This window comes from Pelophylax lessonae (genome assembly GCF_965119305.1).
Source record: "Pelophylax lessonae genome assembly, chromosome: 3".
In the NCBI taxonomy this organism is placed as follows: Eukaryota; Metazoa; Chordata; class Amphibia; order Anura; family Ranidae; genus Pelophylax; species Pelophylax lessonae.
Genome location: NC_138770.1, coordinates 634,559,957 through 634,580,491, shown reverse-complemented (window position 1 = coordinate 634,580,491; position 20,535 = coordinate 634,559,957). Strand labels below are relative to the sequence as shown.

Below are 20,535 nucleotides of genomic sequence, written 5' to 3'. Positions count from 1 at the left end.
CACCTTCTGCCGTGGAAACAGCTAACATGTTTATTAAAGAAGTGGTCAGGCTACACGGTCTCCCGGACAGTATAGTATCGGACAGAGGCGTCCAATTCACTTCCAAATTCTGGAAAGAGCTTTGCAAATCCTTGTCCATTAAGATATGCCTATCATCAGCCTACCACCCGCAGAGTAATGGTCAAACGGAAAGGACCAACCAGACCCTTGAACAATACCTACGTTGCTTTTGCACTTGCTCCCAAGATAACTGGGTCTCTTTACTTCCGTGCGCGGAATTCGCGTATAATAACGCCCTGCATTCTGCAACCAACCAGACCCCGTTCTGGGTGAATTACGGGTTCCATCCTTCTTTTTTGCCCAGTGCTTTCTCAGAAACATCAGTTCCTGCAGTGCAAGACCGGATAATGGCTATCAGGGATAACTACCGGGTGCTACAGGACTCCATATCCAAAGCCCAACAGGAGTACAAGAAATTTTATGACCGCAAGAAAAAGGAAAATCCTATGTATAAGGTCGGGGATAAGGTGTGGCTCTCCTCAAACAACCTACGACTATCTTGCCCTTCTAAAAAGTTGGGACCAAGGTTTATTGGGCCTTTTAGAATCAAAAGGATGATAAACCCTGTGGCTTTTGAACTGGCTTTACCTAATTCATACAAGATCCATCCTGTATTCCATGTTTCCCTGCTAAAGCCTGCAATTTCTAGCCCTTTCCCAGGGAGGGAAGAATTGCCTCCACCTCCAGTTTCAGTGGAGGGTGAACCTGAATATGAAGTGGAAACCATTCTGGATTGTCGAAGAAGGGGTGAGCTCATACAGTATCTTATTAAATGGAAAGGTTACCCCACTGAAGACAATTCCTGGGAACCCGCTAGTAACCTGCATGCCCCCAGGCTGGTACAGGAATTCCACAGGAGATTCCCGGAAAGATTGGCCCGGTTGGGCATCCGGAGGCTGCCCCTTGGGGGGGGGCACTGTCAGAGAAACGGCCATGCTGCAACTGGCAACTCCGCCAGTACTTCCAATGGCCGCAATGGACTCAGGCCATAGACTCATTGTCAGTGAAATGGCTGTGCTGCAACTGGCAAATTTGCCAGTACTTCCCATGGCTGCAATGGACTCAGGCCATAGACTAATTCACTGGCCTATAAAAGGACTCTGCTCAGCCCATCTGATTGCTGGATTGTCTTCAGCTCTTCCTGTTTCCTGTGCATTGCTACTTCCTGGATTCCAGTTTGACCCGGCTTGTTTCTGACCTGTCTGCTCTCTCTCCTGGCTTTGACCCACGGCTTCATCTGACCCTTCGATCCTGCTCCAGTGTTTGACCCTCGGCTTGTGTGACCATCCTTGCTCTCTTGTCCTCTGCCTGACTTCCAGTGTACCGATCCCGGCTTGCTCAACGGACTTGCTTCTGCTCAATCCCCTTGTCTTGGCGACCTGTTTGGACTGATACCTGTGTATGACCCTCGGCCTGGCTTTTACCTGCACATTGCTTGATTCCCTGGAGGCCCTGCAAGTTGTTCCAGGATATCCTTGTGAACCTTTACCTGCACTCCACAAGCATCCAGTGCTCCTTGGGACGCGTCACCTCCTGTCCCACTTCCAGGGGTGATTCGCACCGAGCTGCAAGGGAAGCCCTCTCAGCATTTCGGCCTCTACCAAGAAGTGATCTGACAGTATGTCGGGCGGCCGCTCAAGACGGGCGCAACGATGGACTTCAGGGAGGACACGGGACCACAGCATGCCTGAGACCCCAATCCATCTAACCTTTACCTCCTCCCTGCTGAAACCCAATTGGCGCCCCTCTGGCCTAACCGCTGCCCTCCGAGCACCCCAGACCACATAAGAATGTCCTAATATCCAGACCAAGACTTCCGTGGCTCCTGTAAAACATAAGGAGGGGTACATACCAACATACGTCCTGAGTACACACACAAAAACCCACAGAGAAAAACAAAGAAAAACACCAGCATACACGTAACGAACAGTCACTAAATGACCTCCCCTGGGCCCCGACCAGAACAGAACAGATCCCCTCTGCCGCATCACAACAGATGCGGACGGACATACGAGCGAAATCGCCTGGACTCCCAACGCCCAATTTTCCGAAGGGCCTGATCCCCAAGGCCCCACCGAGCCGCTTCCGTGGCGGCTCCAATGCGGAAAGAGTGAGAGGAGAAATCCGTCCCCTGAAAAACCGGCCGCCCCCAAGCACTTCCGGAGGACAGTCGTAAATTGAAAACGAGAGAGGGCCGTGCCATCAGCCCGTAAAAACAGAGGACCCTGTTGAGCGGAGCGCACCTGTAACCAATGCCGCACCGCAGCCACGGGGCAAAGAGAGGACCCAGGAACCACCCCTAGCTCAACACAAGCCCCTCGGCCCAGCTGGTCCGTTTTTGACCTTTTTATCCGGATTAGAAGCTTGTCCGGATGCAAGCAAACATCCCCCAACTGCAATCCCCCATTCCCCCGCCTGGAAATACTCACCAATTCGCTAATCCGAAAAGCTCCAAAGAACGCCAAGATAAACGCCGTCCTGAAGAGTTCCACCTCCTGGTCCGCAGAACACACTCCCGGCAAGCAGTCCACCAACCGGGACAACACATCAAAGGAAATCGGGCGCCTGGAATCAATCGAACGAGTACCCCTCGCATAACCCTTCAAGGCCTTTTGAACAAGGAAATGTTTGGTTACATCAGCAACCCCCCACAACTGAAAGTAGAAGGCTAAGGCCGCCATTTTGCGGCGTAACGTAGAAATAGACACACGCTGTTCAAAATTCAGGCTCACAAAATATAAGAGCAGGAACAACCGTTCCCGATCACCAGAAAGACCCCCCACCTCACTCACCATCTGATGCCACGTCGCCCACACCCGTTCGTAGGCCGTCCAAGTGGAAGGACAAACCGACGCCCGAACCAATTCCATTACTGCGGCGAGACGATGTTCCACAGCTCCCCGGGACACATCAGGCCTTGCTGAGCCGCATCCGGTGCCAACCTCCGAAACCTGTCCCACTGGAAGCGAGAAAGAGCATCAGCCACCGAATTGTCAACACCCGGAACATGCACAGCATAGAAAAAAGAATTCAGGAGCAAACATTTGAGCACCAGGTGGCGAAGCAACCTAATAACCGGTGGAGAAGAAGCAGTAATGCTGTTGATGGACTGAACTACCCCCAGGTTATCGCAATGAAAACGGACCCTCTTATTTGTGAAATCCTGACCCCATAACTCCACGGCCAAAACAATGGGAAATAATTCCAACAGAACCAAGTTACGAATGAAGCCAGAATTCCGCCAGGAGGCCGGCCATTCCCCCGCACACCATTGCCCCTGGAAATAGGCCGCAAAACCCCCCGAGCCTGCCGCGTCAGTAAACAGCTCCAGGTCAAAGTTCGACACCGGAGCTTCCAACCAAACCGAACGGCCGTTAAAGGAGCTCAAGAACAAATCCCAAACCCGCAAGTCATCCCGATGCTCTTTAGATAGGCGAATGTAATGATGCGGCGCCCTGACTCCCGCCGTGGCAGCCGCCAACCTCCTGCAAAACACCCGCCCCATGGGCATGATGCGGCAGGCAAAATTCAATTTTCCCAGCAGAGACTGCAGGGCACGCAGCTGAATTTTTCGCGTGTCCAAGGACCCTGCAATAACTCGGCGTAGGTCCATTAGCTTGTCAACCGGAAGCCTGCATTCCATTGCCATCGTATCAATGACAATGCCCAGAAATCGCAGTTCCGTGCACGGCCCCTCAGTCTTGTCAGGGGCTAATGGGACTCCAAAATAATCAAACAGCTGTTGGACCGTAGCCAAGAGCGTCGCACACATCACCTCCCCCGGAGGACCTATCACCAGAAAATCGTCTAAATAATGAATTATGGAAGACAACCCAGAAACATCCCTAACAACCCATTCCAAAAAAGAACTGAATGTTTCAAACAGCGAACAAGAAATGGCGCAGCCCATAGGCAAACATTGGTCAACGAAAATTCCACCCTGCCATTCACAACCCAAAAGATGCAGGCTGTCCGCGTGCACCGGCAACAACCTGAACGCAGCTTCAATGTCAGTTTTCGCCATAAGGGCCCCCCGCCCAAAACGACGCACCCAGGCCACCGCTTTATCGAACGAAACGTATGAAACCGAGCATAAGTCGTCCGCTATAGCGTCATTCACCGAACCCCCCGGGGGGTAAGACAGGTGGTGAATGAGTCGAAACTTATTAGGTTCCTTTTTTGGAACCACACCCAGAGGAGAGAGTACCAGATTCGGCAAAGGCGGAGATGAGAAAGGGCCCGCCATTCTGCCCAACCTCACTTCCTTCAGGAGCTTCGCCGAGACCACCGACGAATGCGCCCTAGCGGAACTCAAATTGCCCCCGGGAGGAGGAACCACCGACAAAGAACAAGGAATGCGAAAGCCTTGCGAAAACCCCCCCAGCAAAAGAGCGGCAGCTTCCCGATCAGGGTACCTACTTAGGAACCTGGCCAACCTTTCCACTTTCACCGGCGTCCGCCCTCTTACCAGCGTCGGCATGTTTTGCTCCCCCATGCTTAAAGCATCGTGCCGACGAGTGATTTCCGCCGCAGTTGGAACACTCGTGCTTGAAGCGACAGGAGGTTCCAAACTTGCAAGTGGCCTCGTTAAACTGCCAACATAAGCCTTTACGTTTTGCGGCCGGAGAAGGCGAGGAAGCCGCCCCCCCGACCCCACCCTGAAAGGGGTGACCGGTAGATCTAGCCTGGGTCATGAGGCGCATCCAAAGACTGATGTCCTTATGATCCCAGCGCAAAGATGGTCTGACGGCCTTGCGTTGACGAAAATGTTCGTCGTATCGCAACCAGGCCGTACCACCATAGACCCGATAAGCTTCCCCAATGGAATCCAAATAACAAAATAGGGGGGAACACTGATCAGAATGTTTTTCCCCTATTACACTGGCCAGAATTGTAAAAGCCTGCAACCAGTTGGTAAATGACCGCGGAATCAAACGATACCGGCGCTTTTCTTCCTCCTCCTTTTTAGATTCATCAGGCTTGACCCTGTCCAAGTTGAATTTTTCCAACGGTAGCAGAGAAAAAATCTCAACATACTCACCCCGCCAAATTTTTTCCCTCACTTCCGTTTTCAAATGAGCACCCAGAGGTCCCTCGAAGCAGACATAAACTTCGCACTTCGCAGAATCCGCCATGCGCACAATCTCCTTGTCCCCATCTGCTGAACCCGACCCTTTTGTCACCGGCGTCACCCCAGGAGAAGACGACGGCACCCCAGAACTTACCTCCACTGCATCAGCCAACCCACCTGTGGCCTGGACCGAAGGAGCTGGTACCGGCGTCACCGAACTCACCTCTTTTGATCCAGTGGATTCCGCCAGCGGCCGTGAAACAGAAGAACATCCCGCTGCCGACCCCACTGATTCTGTAACCCCCCCTGTTGCAGCAGCCCACGCATGTATCGGCGCCCCCGCGGGTGCAGCCGCTAAAGCCGGCTCGCACCTAGACAACAAATCCTTAAACCCGGACAAAAGAGTATGCAGCAAAGACACTCCCCCTATGCCGTCCGGGACTGCCTGTGCACCCGGACCCCCTGAAACATGCGTCCCCCCACCACTACCTAGGACCCCCGCGCCAATAACAGGCGAAGAGGGCCCCCTTGCTGGGAGAGAAGACGAACTAAGCAGTGCAGACAGCATAGATGGAGCCTGGACAGCAGGCAGAGCAGACACACCAGAGGAATATACCACAGAAGACCCGACAGGAGGAGAGGCAGGTACAGAAGGAGCAGAAAACAGAAGGGAAGGAGAGGCAAAGGACACTGACTTACCTGGCTGACCCGGTGAAAGCCTCCGCTCAGCCGTCCGTCCGTGTCCCGAATGAGGAGCCGCCCCGACATCCAGAGTATCCTCTTCATCCGATGCCGACAGTTCCCCTTCAGAGCGCTCTTCCACCTCCGCCGAGTGGGACACCTGGCCAGTCCCTGAAGAGCCACCGCTGCAGCCGGACAGGCTGAAGATTCCATCGCTGGGAGCTGCCACTCTGCAGGGAACAGAGCGGCCTCCGTAGGTCTGGCGCAGGGCGGTGACGTCACTGCCCTGCGACGCTGTAGCACTTGTCCTCAGCAGGCTTCCATCCGAAGGTCGCATGCCCGTGACGTCATAGACGGGCGCCTCCGGCCGAGCACCGCCACCCATTCCCGCCTCCTCTTCTTCCCGCCGAACGCCCCGCCGCAATGGGACAGCGGCGGGCGCCGAGATCCGGTCCGGAACCACCGATGGGACGCAGGGGACCCTCCTGGAGCCTCGACTTCTTCCACGAGAGGCCGCGGCCGTACCCGGAAGTAGGCCCGCACCCGGACCCCGCACTTCACTCCCACGCCGGACCGCGCCACCACCGGAGGGACCCGGGGAGCCAGTCGGATGTTCCAGAGCTGCAGGTGAGGGGGCAACGGAGCTGGAGGGGGCTGCGCTCACTTTGCCAGGGCCCCGTCTGTGTCGAGGATTCCTCCCGACCCCCGCTGTACCTGTAGGAGGCTTCCCACTGACAGCCGAGGTCGAAGGGTCCCTAGGGGGGCTCCCTAAGCGACGGCGGACCCTAGGGGTCGTTTCTGGGCTGAGGCGCTCAGGAGGCCTTGACCTCCTAGGCCGTGATAAAGTTGGGGCAGGCGAAACTGGTACCTGCCCCGACCCCTGTAGTAAGCCATCCATATTGGCCTGAAGCCATTGCGGACCATTCGCCATGGCCGCACTGCGTAACTGGGCCAGCATAGAGTCCAAATCTGCCATACCGATAGACAAGGGAGGGGGGGGTACAGAAGTTCTCCTATTGCTGTCTGGTCTCCAACTGACCGGACCCCTGGTCCCACCCTAAACTAGCCCCTGCTAACCCCACCTTGCCCCACCCTGCCCCACCTTCCCAAAAACCAATCACCTGCTTTAATTCTTCCTAAAAAAGTTAACCCCCACTGGGTAGCAACCTTCCCTGCAAACCCCAGTCATGTCCAGCCTTCCGCTTACTGCTGTGCATCCATCTCCAGGCTTCCCCCTTTTTCACTGGCAAACTGTACACTTGCAGAGCACTGGAAGCACAAGTTCTAGTTGACAATTTAATTTGTAGCAAATTTGCATGGCAAGTCTCTAGCAAGAGCAAAGTTGCAGTGGTGAGTCTACAGCATGAGCTCTGGAAGTCACAGTGACCCCTGTGGTGGGATGACTATTGCACAACATAACTGAATCAGAACTTGCAGCAGATTTGCAGAATGTTTGCAAAGAAAGTTTATCTGGAGTCATGTAATGCGGAGTTGCTGTAATTGTGCAACAAACTTGTGAAGCCTGGCAACTCTAGCAATAGCTTAGCAAGTAATTTTCAGATTTGCAGTTCAATTGCTTGCTATCTGGGACTGTGCATGCATTTTCAATGCAGATTAAAGTGGAGTTCCACCCTAAAATGTAACTTTGCACCATCCGTTAGCTTAAAAAAAACTTGAAAAAGAATTGGATAATTAATCATTTTTTTTTTCACTTACCTTGTTTTTATTGAAAATAAACGTACCTTCCTTCCTCTTCCTCCTTGTGCAGTCACTTCCTCTTTTGCATTGCGTCCTGGGAGATGAGCGTCATCAATCCCAGGATGCAATGGGAACGGCCGGCCGCTACTCTGATTGCCGATCGCAATCTACAGGGCATGCGCGAGATTGCGATCGGCATTCTGGGTAGCCACGAACCAGGAAGAGGGATGCAGCGGGGGACACCTTGGCTTCAGATGCTCACACCGGAGATGGCCGCGCTCTGCAATCAATTTTAAAGGTAAGAATTGATCTTTATTCTATAACTGTAATGTACTGTAATGTGAGGTTAGTGTTAGGGTAATTGGGGATATGTTAGGATTAGAGGGGTATTTTTAGCTTAAAATTTATTTTTGCCCGGAAACTCAGTAGACTGCATCTGGTGTGAATCCTGTATTCTGCATCCTGTATAATAATAATAATAATAACCAGCCCTTAGTGTCCGTTCACACCACAAAAACATCCTCCAGATCCATTCTGGATGAGTTTCTGCATGTGCGTTTTTAACACTTTTTTTTTATCGCATTCAAATCAGTTCTATGCAGGAAAAAGGCAGCATGTTGTACTTTTTTTCTGAAACTGAAAAGCATTGGAACCCTCGGCACTGGTGGAAACTATGCCATTGGAACCCATATAACCTACTTTCCATGGTTTTTTGATGCAGAAAAAAGCACTGCACTGCATCTGGTTTGAACCAGCCCTTAAAGTGCAACAAAACCCATCGATTTACCAGGTTGCCAAAACATGTCTTGAATTATAACTCTCAGAAGTACTTGTGCTCTCAACTGAATTGTCAAGCAATCAAATAGGTGGAGTCGTAAATGATCACATGTGCAGCACCATGGCAACTTCAGATCAAACAGGGGCCAAGATGGCAGCCTACTTGGCTGTAAAGGAAAGAAGGGTTTAGTTCCACTTTAAGCTGTTTAAAAGCTTACACTTGTAGACACTTGTCATCATTTACCCTCATATCTCTTTTCAGTGACAGCTCTAAAATGTATGATTTCCCATCATCTTATATTTTGGAGACAAAGGTCACCAGCATGCATTGAGATGGTAAATATACCTAGTGATAACATTGACAGCACAGACCTTGTTAGGGTTCTAGTGGCTATACATACACTTTAAAGCAGTGATCTACCTACATTGAGGTCATATCAATAGAATCCAAATTGAACAGGTTCGTTATTTCAAATACCAAATGGTGCCAAATATCAAATGGTGCCTCTGGAAGAAGCCTAACTGCTCCACCTTTGAACACCGATCCTGCCAATTCTCTGGATTTAATTGGAAACATGTACTTTCTCAAACTTATTATTATACAGGATTTATATAGCACCAACAGTTTGCATGGCGCTTTACATAAAAAAGGAGACAACACAGCAACAATATAATTTAAAACAAGAGGGTTGGGAGAGCCCATACTTGACATAATTAAGTTTAGGTCTTATGAATGCAATGTATAAGGTAGATTTTGGGATATACTGCGGCAGGCTGGCTCAGCCGTGCGAACCGCCATACCTGTATAGCGGTTTGCGGGAACGCTCCTGGGGGCACACGTCCGCCCCCAGAGATGTATAGTAAATAAGTAGAACTACTTCACTACTGTACTTAAGTACCGAAAGGCGGTATCTGTACTTTCCTAGAGTAGAATTTTTTTCTCCTACTTCCACTTTTACTTCACTACATTTTTTCGATGATTTCAATACTTCTACTCTAATATTTTTTTTTTGTGCTGCATAGTTACTCGTTACAATTATAAAAATTACCACTGCCAGAACAGTAGATGGCAGGTTTCATGAAGCTCAAAACATGTGTATTATCAGTGCATACGAAAATAAATGCTACTGTATGTATAAATAAAAGCTGCATTTGAAATAATAAAAAACAATATGATGTTCAAACTTTTGACTTCTTTCTTTAATAACTACATAACACAGTACTTGTACTTTTACTTTCAGTACTTGAGTAGCAAAATTTTTAAAAAAACTACTTGCAATACTTAAGTACAAAAAATGTTGAATACTTTAGTACTTCTATTCAAGTCACTTTTTGATCGAGCACTTCTACTTCTACTCAAGTCACTTTTTGATCGAGCACTTGTACTTTTACTCAAGTATGGGTTTCGAGTACTTTATACAACTCTGTCCGCCCCCATTAGAAAGTGGGGAAGCTGATCTACAGAGCTGGCGGCCGTGATTGCCGCCGGGCACCCGTGATTGCTCCCTGTGGAGAGAGAGTGACGGTCTGCTGTTGTAAACACAGCAGACCGTTATTCTCTCTGGATTGAACACAGAGCGCCTGTGATACTCCTATTTAGTCCCTCCCCCATACAGTTAGAAAACACGATTCTAGGCTCACACTTAACCCTTTGATCACCCCTGAGTTTACCCCTTTCCTATCAGTGTCATTGTTACAGTAAAAGTGCATATATTTAGCACTGATTACTGTAGTAATGTCACTGGTCCCCCCCAAAAGTGTCAAAAATGGCAGTTAGGTGTCCAATCTGTCCGCCGCAATATCGCAGTCCCGCTAAAAATTGTAGATCGCCGCCATTACTGATAAAAATAAATAAATAAACAAAAATAACATAAATCTTTCCCGTAGTTAGTAGATGCGATAACTTTTGTGCAAACCAATCAAAATAGGCTTATTGCGATTTTTTTTTTACCAAAAATTATGATTACAAATTGGTACAAAAGGATGAAAAAATCTGACTTTTAAATTTTTTTTTGATTGGGAATGTTATATAGCAGAAAGTGAAAAATATAGTTTTTTTTTTTTTTTTTTCAGAATTGTCGCTCTTTTTTTGTTTATAGCGCAAAAATAAATAAATAAATACATACATAAAAATGGCACAGGTGATCAAATACCACCAAAAAAACCCTCTATTTGTGGGAACAAAAGGACATCAATTTTATTTGGGTACAGCGTCGCACGACCACGCAATTGTCAGTTGAACTAACGCAGTCCTGAATTGCAAAAAAATGGCCTGGTCATTAAGGGGGCAAAACCCTCTGGTCCACAAGTGGTTAATATTAAAGAGGTTGTAAACTCGTTTTTTTGTTTTTTTAACACCCTGCAAGAGAAAGACATAATGAGCTAGTATGCATCGCATACTAGCTCATTATGCAATACTTACCTTAGAACGAGCCCCCGCCGTGCCGCTCACTCACCTCTATGACGGGCGACATGTCCAGTCGCCCGTCTTCCGGGATCGCGGCATCCAGCCATCTGATTGGCCGGAGCCGCGGTGACGTCACTCCCACGCACCCGCGCAGCCGACAGTCGCGGCACGGGACTCTGAAGGAACGGCACGATCGGCCGTTCCTTCAGAGCGCATGCGCCAGTGACGTCACTGGCGGCATGTAAGGTAAATATCTCCTAAAGGGTACATGTTTAGGAGATATTTACAGTACCTATAGGTAAGCCTTATCATAGGCTTACCTATAGGTACAAGTACAGAGGAGGGTTTACTTCCTCTTTAACACCATATTTTTATTTTTACAGTGCAGGATAGCAGTTTACAGTCACCCTCCGATCATTTTAATTCCCCACTGCAGCACGCAAATAGAACATGCCTAGCGCACTCTCAAGCTATGTCTTAGTTTTGATTCAGTTTAAATGAGAAACACATGCACATATTTTCATCTGTAAATTGTCAAATGACCAATTACCGAAGTGCCCTTGATGCTATGAGAAAGGCATTGGTACCAGCCAGTGGATTGGATACAGCTGTGTAGAGCCATTTGACAAGAATTAAACAAATATGGCTTATTCATGTGTTCAGTGTTGGAAGAAAAATACTTTACTGTAGAAAACTTATTTGGTGCCAAAAAACCTCATTCTGTTTAAACATCCATGAGATTTGCTCGTGGAACATTGAAATGAACTAAATCAAAAATTGTGATGTTATTTTTACTTGCTGCTGTTATTTGTAATTGAAGGCAAAGCAGAGTTTTAATGACTTTTTTAAAAGTGTAATCCACACTGTGCACTTCACTTTTTAGAGTAAGTAAAATATATCAAGAGTTAAAGTCCATGTGAACGCACTCCATGCTGCATTGGCATTTAGGCAATGCTGAACTGATATGACAGCCCGGTGCTGATAGACTTACTTCTATGCTGATTATATAATGTGTGATATTTCACTTCCTCAGCCTTTACTTTTCCCTGATCTCTGTCTGTCTGATTTCTTATGAGGCTCCAGAGATGGTGACGACAACATGAAACCAGTAAGTAAGCTCTGTTTATGCACTCCGTGGATATTTTTAAATGGGAGCTCCAAAAAACAATTTGTACAGAGAGAGAAAACAGAATGCGTTGACCAGGCAATGCTATTAGCAGCTCTGATATGTAATTATATGTTACTGTAATGGGATAATATTTACAGATAATTGTTTTAGAAGTTACCCACTTTCTGAAAATGCTGTTCCCCTGGCTGTTATACTGATCCCCAGTTCTCAGGCCTAGTCAATGGACTGTAACAAGCTACTTTTCTAATTGAGTGACTCTAATGCCCCGTACACACGTGCAGATTGTCGGCCGAAAAGGTTCGGCCGACGACTGATCGGCCGATTGTAGGCTTGTTAGTATGATGCTTCCGACAGCCGACAGCGCACTTTTGGCCGAACAGAATCTGTCGTGCAAGCATTAAAATTTTTGTATGCCGACACCAGAACGGCCGATTGTTCGCCAGTCAGTACAGAATTCGGCCGACAGACAGCAGATTTGCAAGACTGGGCATGCTCAGAAAAGAAAAAAGACAAGGAAAGTTAACCATCACATGACATCACTTTTGCAGTCGGCTGTTGTTGGCCGACAAAATTTGTGTGCAGTCTTTTGCACTTTTCAACAGACAGGACAGCCCTGGACAAAAGACAGCCGATCGTTCGGCCGACGATCGGTGCGTGTGTACGAGGCATAAAGCCCCGTAAACACGCACAGATTGTTGGCCGTAAATTGTCGGCCAACATCCGATTGGCCGATTGTAGGCTTGTTAGTATGATGCTTCCGACAACCAACTGTGAATTTCGGCCGAAAAAAATCTGGTCTGCATGCTATAAAATTTTTGTTGGCCAACAAAGAACGGCCGATTGTTCCTCAGTCAGTACAGATTTCGGCAGACAAAAATCAGATGAGCAAGACTGGGCATGCTCAGAGAAGAAAAAACACACTGAAAGTCAACCAGAACATGACATCACTTCTGAAGTTGGTTTTTGTTGGCCAACAAAAGTCCAGTGCAAGTCTAGAGCACATTTCAACCAACAAACAACACTGGACAAAAGTTGGCCAACAATCTATGCGTGTGTACAGGGCTTTAGTCCCCGTTCACATTAGGTCGCTCCGACTTAGGGGGCAACCTGTGAAGTCGCGTGCAGCGTGACTTTGGCGCAACTTGCACAGACTTCATAAAATGAAAGTCTATGCAAGTCGCCTCCAGGTTGCCCCGAAGTAGTACAGGACCCTTTTTCTAAGTCGAAGTGACTTGTGTCGCTCCTATTAGAACGGCTCTTGTACTACACTATGGGAGCGACAGTGCACGACTTGTCAGGCTGACCAAGTCGCCTGACAAGTCGTACCAGTGTGAATGGAGCCTAAAGCCCCGTACACACGTACCGATGGTCGGCATACAAATGTTCCTCTTTTCTCCCCGGGATGTCGGTGTCTGCTGAAAAGTGCAAAGACAGCACAAGGACAGCACAAGAATTTTGTCCGCCGACTGCAGAAGTGATGTCATGTAATGGTTAACTTTCCCTGTGTTTTCTATTTTCTGAGCATGCCCAGTCTTGCAAATCTGCGGTCTGTCGGCCGAATTGTGTACTGACAGGCGAACAATCGTCCGTTCTGGTGTCGGCATACAAATATTTTCATGTTTGCAAGAAAGACTTTTGTCCGCAGATTGTGCGCAGACATCTGTCGGAGGCACCATACTAACACGCGTACAATCGGCAGATCCTTCGTCCACCGACGTTTGTATGCCGACGATCGGTACGTGTGTACGGGCCTTTAGGCCTCATGCACACAGGAGCGTTTTTACAGCTGCTTTGCAGATGTTTTTTTTTTTGCAGCTTAACCACTTCAGCCCCGGAAGATTTTACCCCCTTCCTGACCAGGCCCTATTTTGCGATTCGACACTGCGTTACTTTAACGGACAATTGCGTGGTCGTGCAACACTGTAGCCAAACTAAATTTACGTCCTTTTTTTCCCACAAATAGAGCTTTTTTTTTGTTGGTATTTGATCACCTGTGCGATTTTTAATTTTTGCGCTATAAACAAAAAAATTGCGACAATTTTGCAAAAAAAAACAAAAAACAATATTTTTCACTTTGTGCTATATAACATTCCCCCCCCCCCCCCCCAAAAAAAAAAAAAAAATCGAAATTTTTTAACATTTTAGGCCAATTTGTTTTCTGCTACATATTTTTGGTAAAAAAAAATCGCAATAAGCGTATTTTAAATGGTTTGCACAAAAGTTATCGCGTTTACTAACTACTGGAAAGATTTATGCAATTTTTATTGTTTTTTTTCCTTACTAGTAATGGCGGCGATCTGCGATTTTTTTGCGGGACTGCAACATTTTGGCAGACAGATCGGACCCCTAACTGACATTTTTGACACTTTTGGGGGGACCGGTGACATTACTACAGTAATCAGTGCTAAAAATATGCACTGTTACTGTAATAATGACACTGAGAGGGAAGGGGTTAACACTGTTTGTGATCAAGGGGTTAAACGTATGCCTCATGCTTACTGATGTGTGTGTGGGGGGGGGGGGGGGGTTCTGGGACAGAGACACAGATCACAGGTTCAGCTATGCTGAATCCTGTGTTATCTCCCTGTCTCTCACTGAGAAGATCCGCCTGTTTTGTTTACATAAGCAGGCGGGTCTTCTCACATTTTCCCCAACGATCGGAGAAGGTAGACGGCAATCGCCGCCTCTCGTCCGGCCCGACTCCCGCTGTGTCTAAACACGGCGGGAGCGAGTCTCCGACGGCGCGCGCTGCTGGAATCACTAGGAGTCCAGCAACGCATGTGGACCCAGGGGAGCCACACTGCCGCAGTAGGATTACTGTGAGCAGTTGGCTAGTGGTTAAAAACGCCTCTACATGTTATTTTATGGCCTCATGCACACACAGGCGTGTGTGTGGAATAGGCATTTTCAGGCTGGAAAACCCAGGGCCAGTGCGTTCTGGAGCAGCACGTTAGGCTTTTAAAACGCTGCTAAACGCGGCTAAATGCTGTATACATTTTTAAGCTGTAGTAGTTGGATTTGAGGAGGAAAATAGAAGAGGGCAGAGAAAGGCTGCTAAACGCTAACGCTGATAAATGTGGCTAAACACGCATTACCGCCAATATAAAACGCTTCTAAAAGCACGTTTTTACAGCTGCTTTTTCCTGGCATCAGAATTGGCTTTGCAACTTGTGTGCATGAGGCCTAAGTATTGAAGCAAAATGAATGCCATGACATCCAGCCAACTTGCGTTTTTCTATACAACTCCAGGCTAATTTTTAGAAATGTGCTCCAGTCTGTGAAAACTCTGGCAGCAATACAATTCAGTACTGTCCCCTGCAGTACCCTCTTTTCACCACAGAATGTCCTGAGAGTTTAACCACCTCAATACCGGGCACTTAAACCCCCTTCCTTCCCAGACCAATTTTCAGCTTTTAGCGCTGTTGCAATTTGAATGACAATTGCGCGGTCATGCAACACTGTACCTAAACCAAATTTGTGTCATTTTTTCCCCACAAATAGAGCTTTCTTTTGGTGGTATTTGATCACCGTCAGGTTTTTTCTTTTTTGGTGCACAAATAAAAAAAGACTGAAAAGTTTGAAAAAAAAAAAAAAGTTTTTTTGTTTAGGTTATAAAATTTTGTAAATAGATATGTTTTTTCCTGCACTGGTGAGCACTGATGATGCCGCACTGACAGGCACTGATGAGGAGACACTGATGGGGTGGCACTGATGGGGTGGCACTGATGGGGTGGCACTGATATGCAGCACTGATGGGCACTGATAGGTAGCACTGATATTCAGCACTGATGGGCACTGATATGTGGCACTGATAGATAGCACTGATATGCAGCATTGGTGGGCACTGATAGGCAGCGCTGATGGGCACTGATAGGCAGCACTGATGGGCACTGATTGGCGGCACTGATGGGCACTGATAGGTGGCACTGTTGGCGGCAATGATCGGCACTGATGGGTGGCACTGATTGGCACTGATAGGGGCACTGATGGGCACTGATAGGCAGCACTGGTGGGCAATAATGGGCACTGGTGGGCGGCACTGATAGATGGCAATAACGGCACTGGTGGGCAGCACTGATAGATGGCATTGGTGGGCAACACTGATAGGGAGGGCACTGGCAGGCTCTCTGGGCCCTGCTTGCCATCCCTGGTGGCCATAGTGGGCATCCCTGGTGGTCATGGGTGGGCATCCCTGGTGGCTTAGTGGCACCCCTCCCCCCCCCCCCCCCAGGGCTGCACTGGTAATCAATGTTCTGATTACCAGCACAGACCCCTCCTGTGATCAGTGAGTAATCAGAAATACTCACTGATCCCCCCCGGCTGCAGCACCGATCCTTTCCTCTTCTCCTCACTGACAGGATCTGTCAGGAGGAGAAGAGATCAAAGCCGTTACAACGGCTCTATTTACATTACATGACGGCTGTGATTGGACACAGCCGTCATGTGATCAGGAGGGCCAATCACAGGGTCCTCCTGCCGAATGATGTTGCTCTGTGTCCGAGGGACACAGGCACATCGAGATCGCGCCGCTGCGCGTGCCTGCGGCGGCACGATCTCTCTCCTTCTGAAGGACGTTCCGGAACGTCCATTCAGAAGGACGAGACTCCCGCCCGGCCGTATATGTATAATGGCCCGGGTGGGAGGTGGTTAATGACGCCCAGCTACAGTATATTTAATCACTTCTGCACCGGAGGGATTTACCCCCTTAATGACTAGGCCATGTTTTGTGACACAGCACTGCATTATTTTAACTGACAATTGCGCGGTCCTGTGACGCTGTACCCAAATAAAATTGAAATCCTTTTTTTCCCCACAAATAGAGCTTTCTTTTGGTGGTATTTGATCAACTCTGTGATTTTTACTTTTTTGTGCTATAAACAAAAAAAAGAGCGACAATTTTGAAAAAAAAAAAAAAATATTTTTTTACTTTTTGATATAACATTCCCAATAATAATAAAAAAAATCTATTTTTTTCACAATTTTAGGCCAATTTGTATTCTGCTACGGTATGTATTTTTGGTAAAAAAAAAAATCCCAGTAAGTGTATATTGATTGGTTTGCGCAAAAGTTATCACGTCTACAAACTACAAAAGATTTCTGTCATTTTTAATTTATTTTTTAATTTACTGGTAATGGGGGTGATCAGAAATTTTTAGCGGGGCTGCAACTTTGCGTTGGACAGATCGGACCCCTAACTGACATTTTTGACACTTTTGGGGGGACCAGTGACATTACTACAGTAATCAGTGCTAAAAATATGCACTGTTACTATACTAATGAAACTGACAGGGAAGGGGTTATCACCAGATGGATCAAAGGGTTAAATGTGTCCCTAGGGGGTGCTTTCTAACTGTGTGGGGGGTGGGCTTGCTGCATGAACACAGAAACCTTTGTTCCTAAATAAGAGGAACACAGGATCCCTGGGTTCATAACTGACAGAACAGCGGTCCAGCGTTCTGTCTCCACGGGGAGCGATCGGGGCCACCGCATCCACTGATTGGCTCCCCCTGTGGCCAATGGGTGAATGCCCTCCCCCGCTAGCGGTCCCGCAAAGCGATGTACAGATATGTCTTTTTGTGGGGCAGAGCCCACCTGCCGCAGTTAAACGACGGCGGCTGGTCGGCAAGCAGTTAAAGGGTAACTCCACTTTCATAGGGGAAAAAAATAGCAAATAAAGAAAAAAAATAATATAGCGTGTACAATTGCTACGCAAGTCATATTGTAATTGAATGTTATTAAAAATTACCTTTCCTTTTCAAACTGCAGCTGTTGTAATATTTAGAAAATGCAACGCAATTGGGCTAACTGGAGGTGTTCTGTACACAGAATGTATACTGACCACACCCCATAAACATCATTTCCTGCTTGTGTGATTGGCTCACCAATTTTCCCAGAAGTCTGCCTAAGATAGGAGTCAGATTTCTGGCATCCCCTGCAACAAAAATGTCATTTTTGGTGAGATACTCCCAATAGGGACATGGCTAAAGGAATGCAGGCCCAGCAGATTTCCTCATTAGTGCTCTGCAGCTGCACAGCTGATTTATAATTTTATGAAACCACTCCCATTAGACTCTCTCAACACAGGGGCACAGAGGAACAAACAGTGATTTCTTCAGAATGACAAAAGGTAGGAATTTGCAACAAAGGTTGTTATAATCCTTGCAAAGTACAGAGATCACCCGGAGGGGAATGTTTTTTTCTCAACAAAAGTGGAGTTACGTTTTAACCTGGAAGACTGAGGACATATTGTAAGTGCAACATGTCATTAGCTTGCCCACTAGGGGGTGTCACCACAGTGCCCTGCATTCACTGTGTAATGGTTAGCATAGGTATCATATAATTTTACATAGTTACATTGATCCAGCCGGGACAAATATAACAATATTTATACCATACCTGGCCAGTGCCCCTGGAAGCTGTAAATAACTGAAGTAGAAACAGTTACTCCATTCTCACACTTATTGGTGTTATTATATAGCAGCTGACATTTGGTTATAGAATCCCAGTGTGGGTGGATTTAACCACTTAAGCCCCGGAGGATTTGGCTGCTAAAAGACCAGGGGGTATTTTGCGATTCGGCACTGCGTGATTTTAACGGACAATTGCGCGGTCGTGCGATGCTGTACCTAAACGAATTTGACGTCCTTTTTTTCCCGCAAACAGAGCTTTCTTTTGGTGGTATTTGATCACCTGTGCGATTTTTTGATCACGCGCTATAAACAAAAAAAGAGCGTCAATTTTGCAAAAATAACAATATTTTTCACATTTTTTATAAGAAATTCCCCAAAAAAAAAAGTAAAAATCTAAATTTTTTAACATTTTCGGCCAATTTGTTTTATGCTACATATGTTTGGTAAAAAAAATCGCAAAAAGCGTATTTTGATTGGTTTGCGTAAAAGTTATCGCGTTTACTAACAAAGGGAAAGAGTTTTGTCATTTTTGTTGTTTTTTTTTAACGCGTAATGGCGGCGATCTGCGTTTTTTTTGCGGTACTGCGACATTGCAGCGGACAGATCGGACCCTTGACTGACATTTTTGACACTTTTGGGGTTACCAGTGACATTTCTACAGTAATCAGTGCTATAAATATGCACTGTTACTGTAAAATTACACTGGCAATGAAGGGGTTAACTTTATTTGAGAGGGAGGGGCTGTGTGTGTCCCTAGGGGCGTGATTCTTACTGTGATTGGCTGTGGCTTGAGCTGTAGGAACACTGATCAACGGTCCTACATAGTAGAACGGTATGATCAGTGTTTCTACACAGGGGAGAATGACAGGCAGCTTGTTTACACAAGCTGCCTGCCTTTCTCCCTCTCCCCCGACGATCGCAGAGTGACCGGCGGACATCGGGTCCGCCAGTCACACGCGCGGGGGGGGGTCCGTGACCGCGTGGGAGCGGGAGCGCGCCGCAGGCGGTGCGCGCTCGCTCCCCAGAGCCTCACAGGCTAGTGACGTATATATACGTCACTTTGCCTGTGAGGGGCTGACCGCCGCAGTATATCTACTTGCGGCGGTCGGCAAGCGGTTAAAGTGGTTGTAAAGTCACTACTCACAAATACTGGAATCCCCTCTGTTACAGGAAGATATCGCAGTGAATGATGCAGTGAAATACCTTATTTTACAGCGCCACTGTGCGGTCACGTGACCTCCCAGCACTCTCCTTCCCCGATCTGAGGACTACAGTGGGAGGGGCTGAGATTTCCCATTGACATCAGCCATGAGAAAAGGAGGAGAGCGCTGGGAGGTCATGTGAGCGCACAACAGCTCTCTGCAATAAGGTATTTTGCTGCATAATAACTAAAACACTGATACTGCACTGTATATATTTCTGTAACAAAGGGAAATCTAGAATTTTTTTGTTAGTGATTTTACAGTCACAGCGGCGGGAGGTGGGGTGTTTGGAGGAGAGGGATAACACACAGACTCCTGTGCTGACAGGCAGGGAGGGAGGGGGGAGAGGGAGACCAGTGGGATGACAGAGGCGCGTAAACTGAACACGGTATCATGGCTCCGCAGCCATGATTAGCGTAGTCAGCACACTAAGGGGGACACAGGAACAGGCAGGATCAATCAGGTATATTACAGCATAGAGCATACAGCAAATTACACCACACAAGCACTATACTGTAGCAGCTTGCTATGGGGGCCTATGAGCCAAGGCACAGCTCCATGTGTCCATTCAGACATGGAGCTGCGGTTCAGCTTCACCCCCTCTCTCTTCTCATTGGCAAACTGACTTTGATTGACAGCAGCGGGAGCCAATGGCGCCGCTGCTGTGTCAGCCAATGAGGAGGGGAGTTGTGGATGGCTAAGACAGTCGTGGACATCGCTGGATGTAGATGGGCTCAGGTAAGCATTAAGGGGGGCTGAGGGGGGCTGCTACACACAGAAAGTTTTTTATCTTTATGCATAGAGTGCATTAAAATAAAAAAAAAAAACCTTCTGACTTTACAATCCCTTTAGGATACACTATTATTCTAGTGAACTCTCCTAGTTTTCCTATGCTAAGCGGCTGGCCTGCTGCATTCTGAACACAGGAGGTTGGCCTCTAAGCACCATTCAAAGAATGCTTTGCATCTTCTGTATGAATGCAAAGTGTTCTCTGATTGGACAATGTGGAGAGCATGATATCATCAACCCGCCTTTTTATGTGGCATGTGTTTATGGAATGATTGTATGGTGTATACTTTATTTCTCACATTTCGTCCATG

General features: G+C 47.5%; 1 protein-coding gene across 1 annotated transcript; it reads right to left on the bottom strand.

Annotated features, from left to right (window-relative positions):
* Positions 1–2,929: 2,929 nt before the first annotated feature.
* On the bottom strand, positions 2,930–3,703 carry LOC309550659 (uncharacterized protein; the record flags this gene model as incomplete). Its single annotated transcript, XM_082250994.1, has 1 exon — positions 2,930–3,703. One exon carries the CDS (start codon positions 3,701–3,703, stop codon positions 2,930–2,932), a length of 774 nt encoding a protein of 257 aa, XP_082107120.1.
* Positions 3,704–20,535: the final 16,832 nt, after the last annotated feature.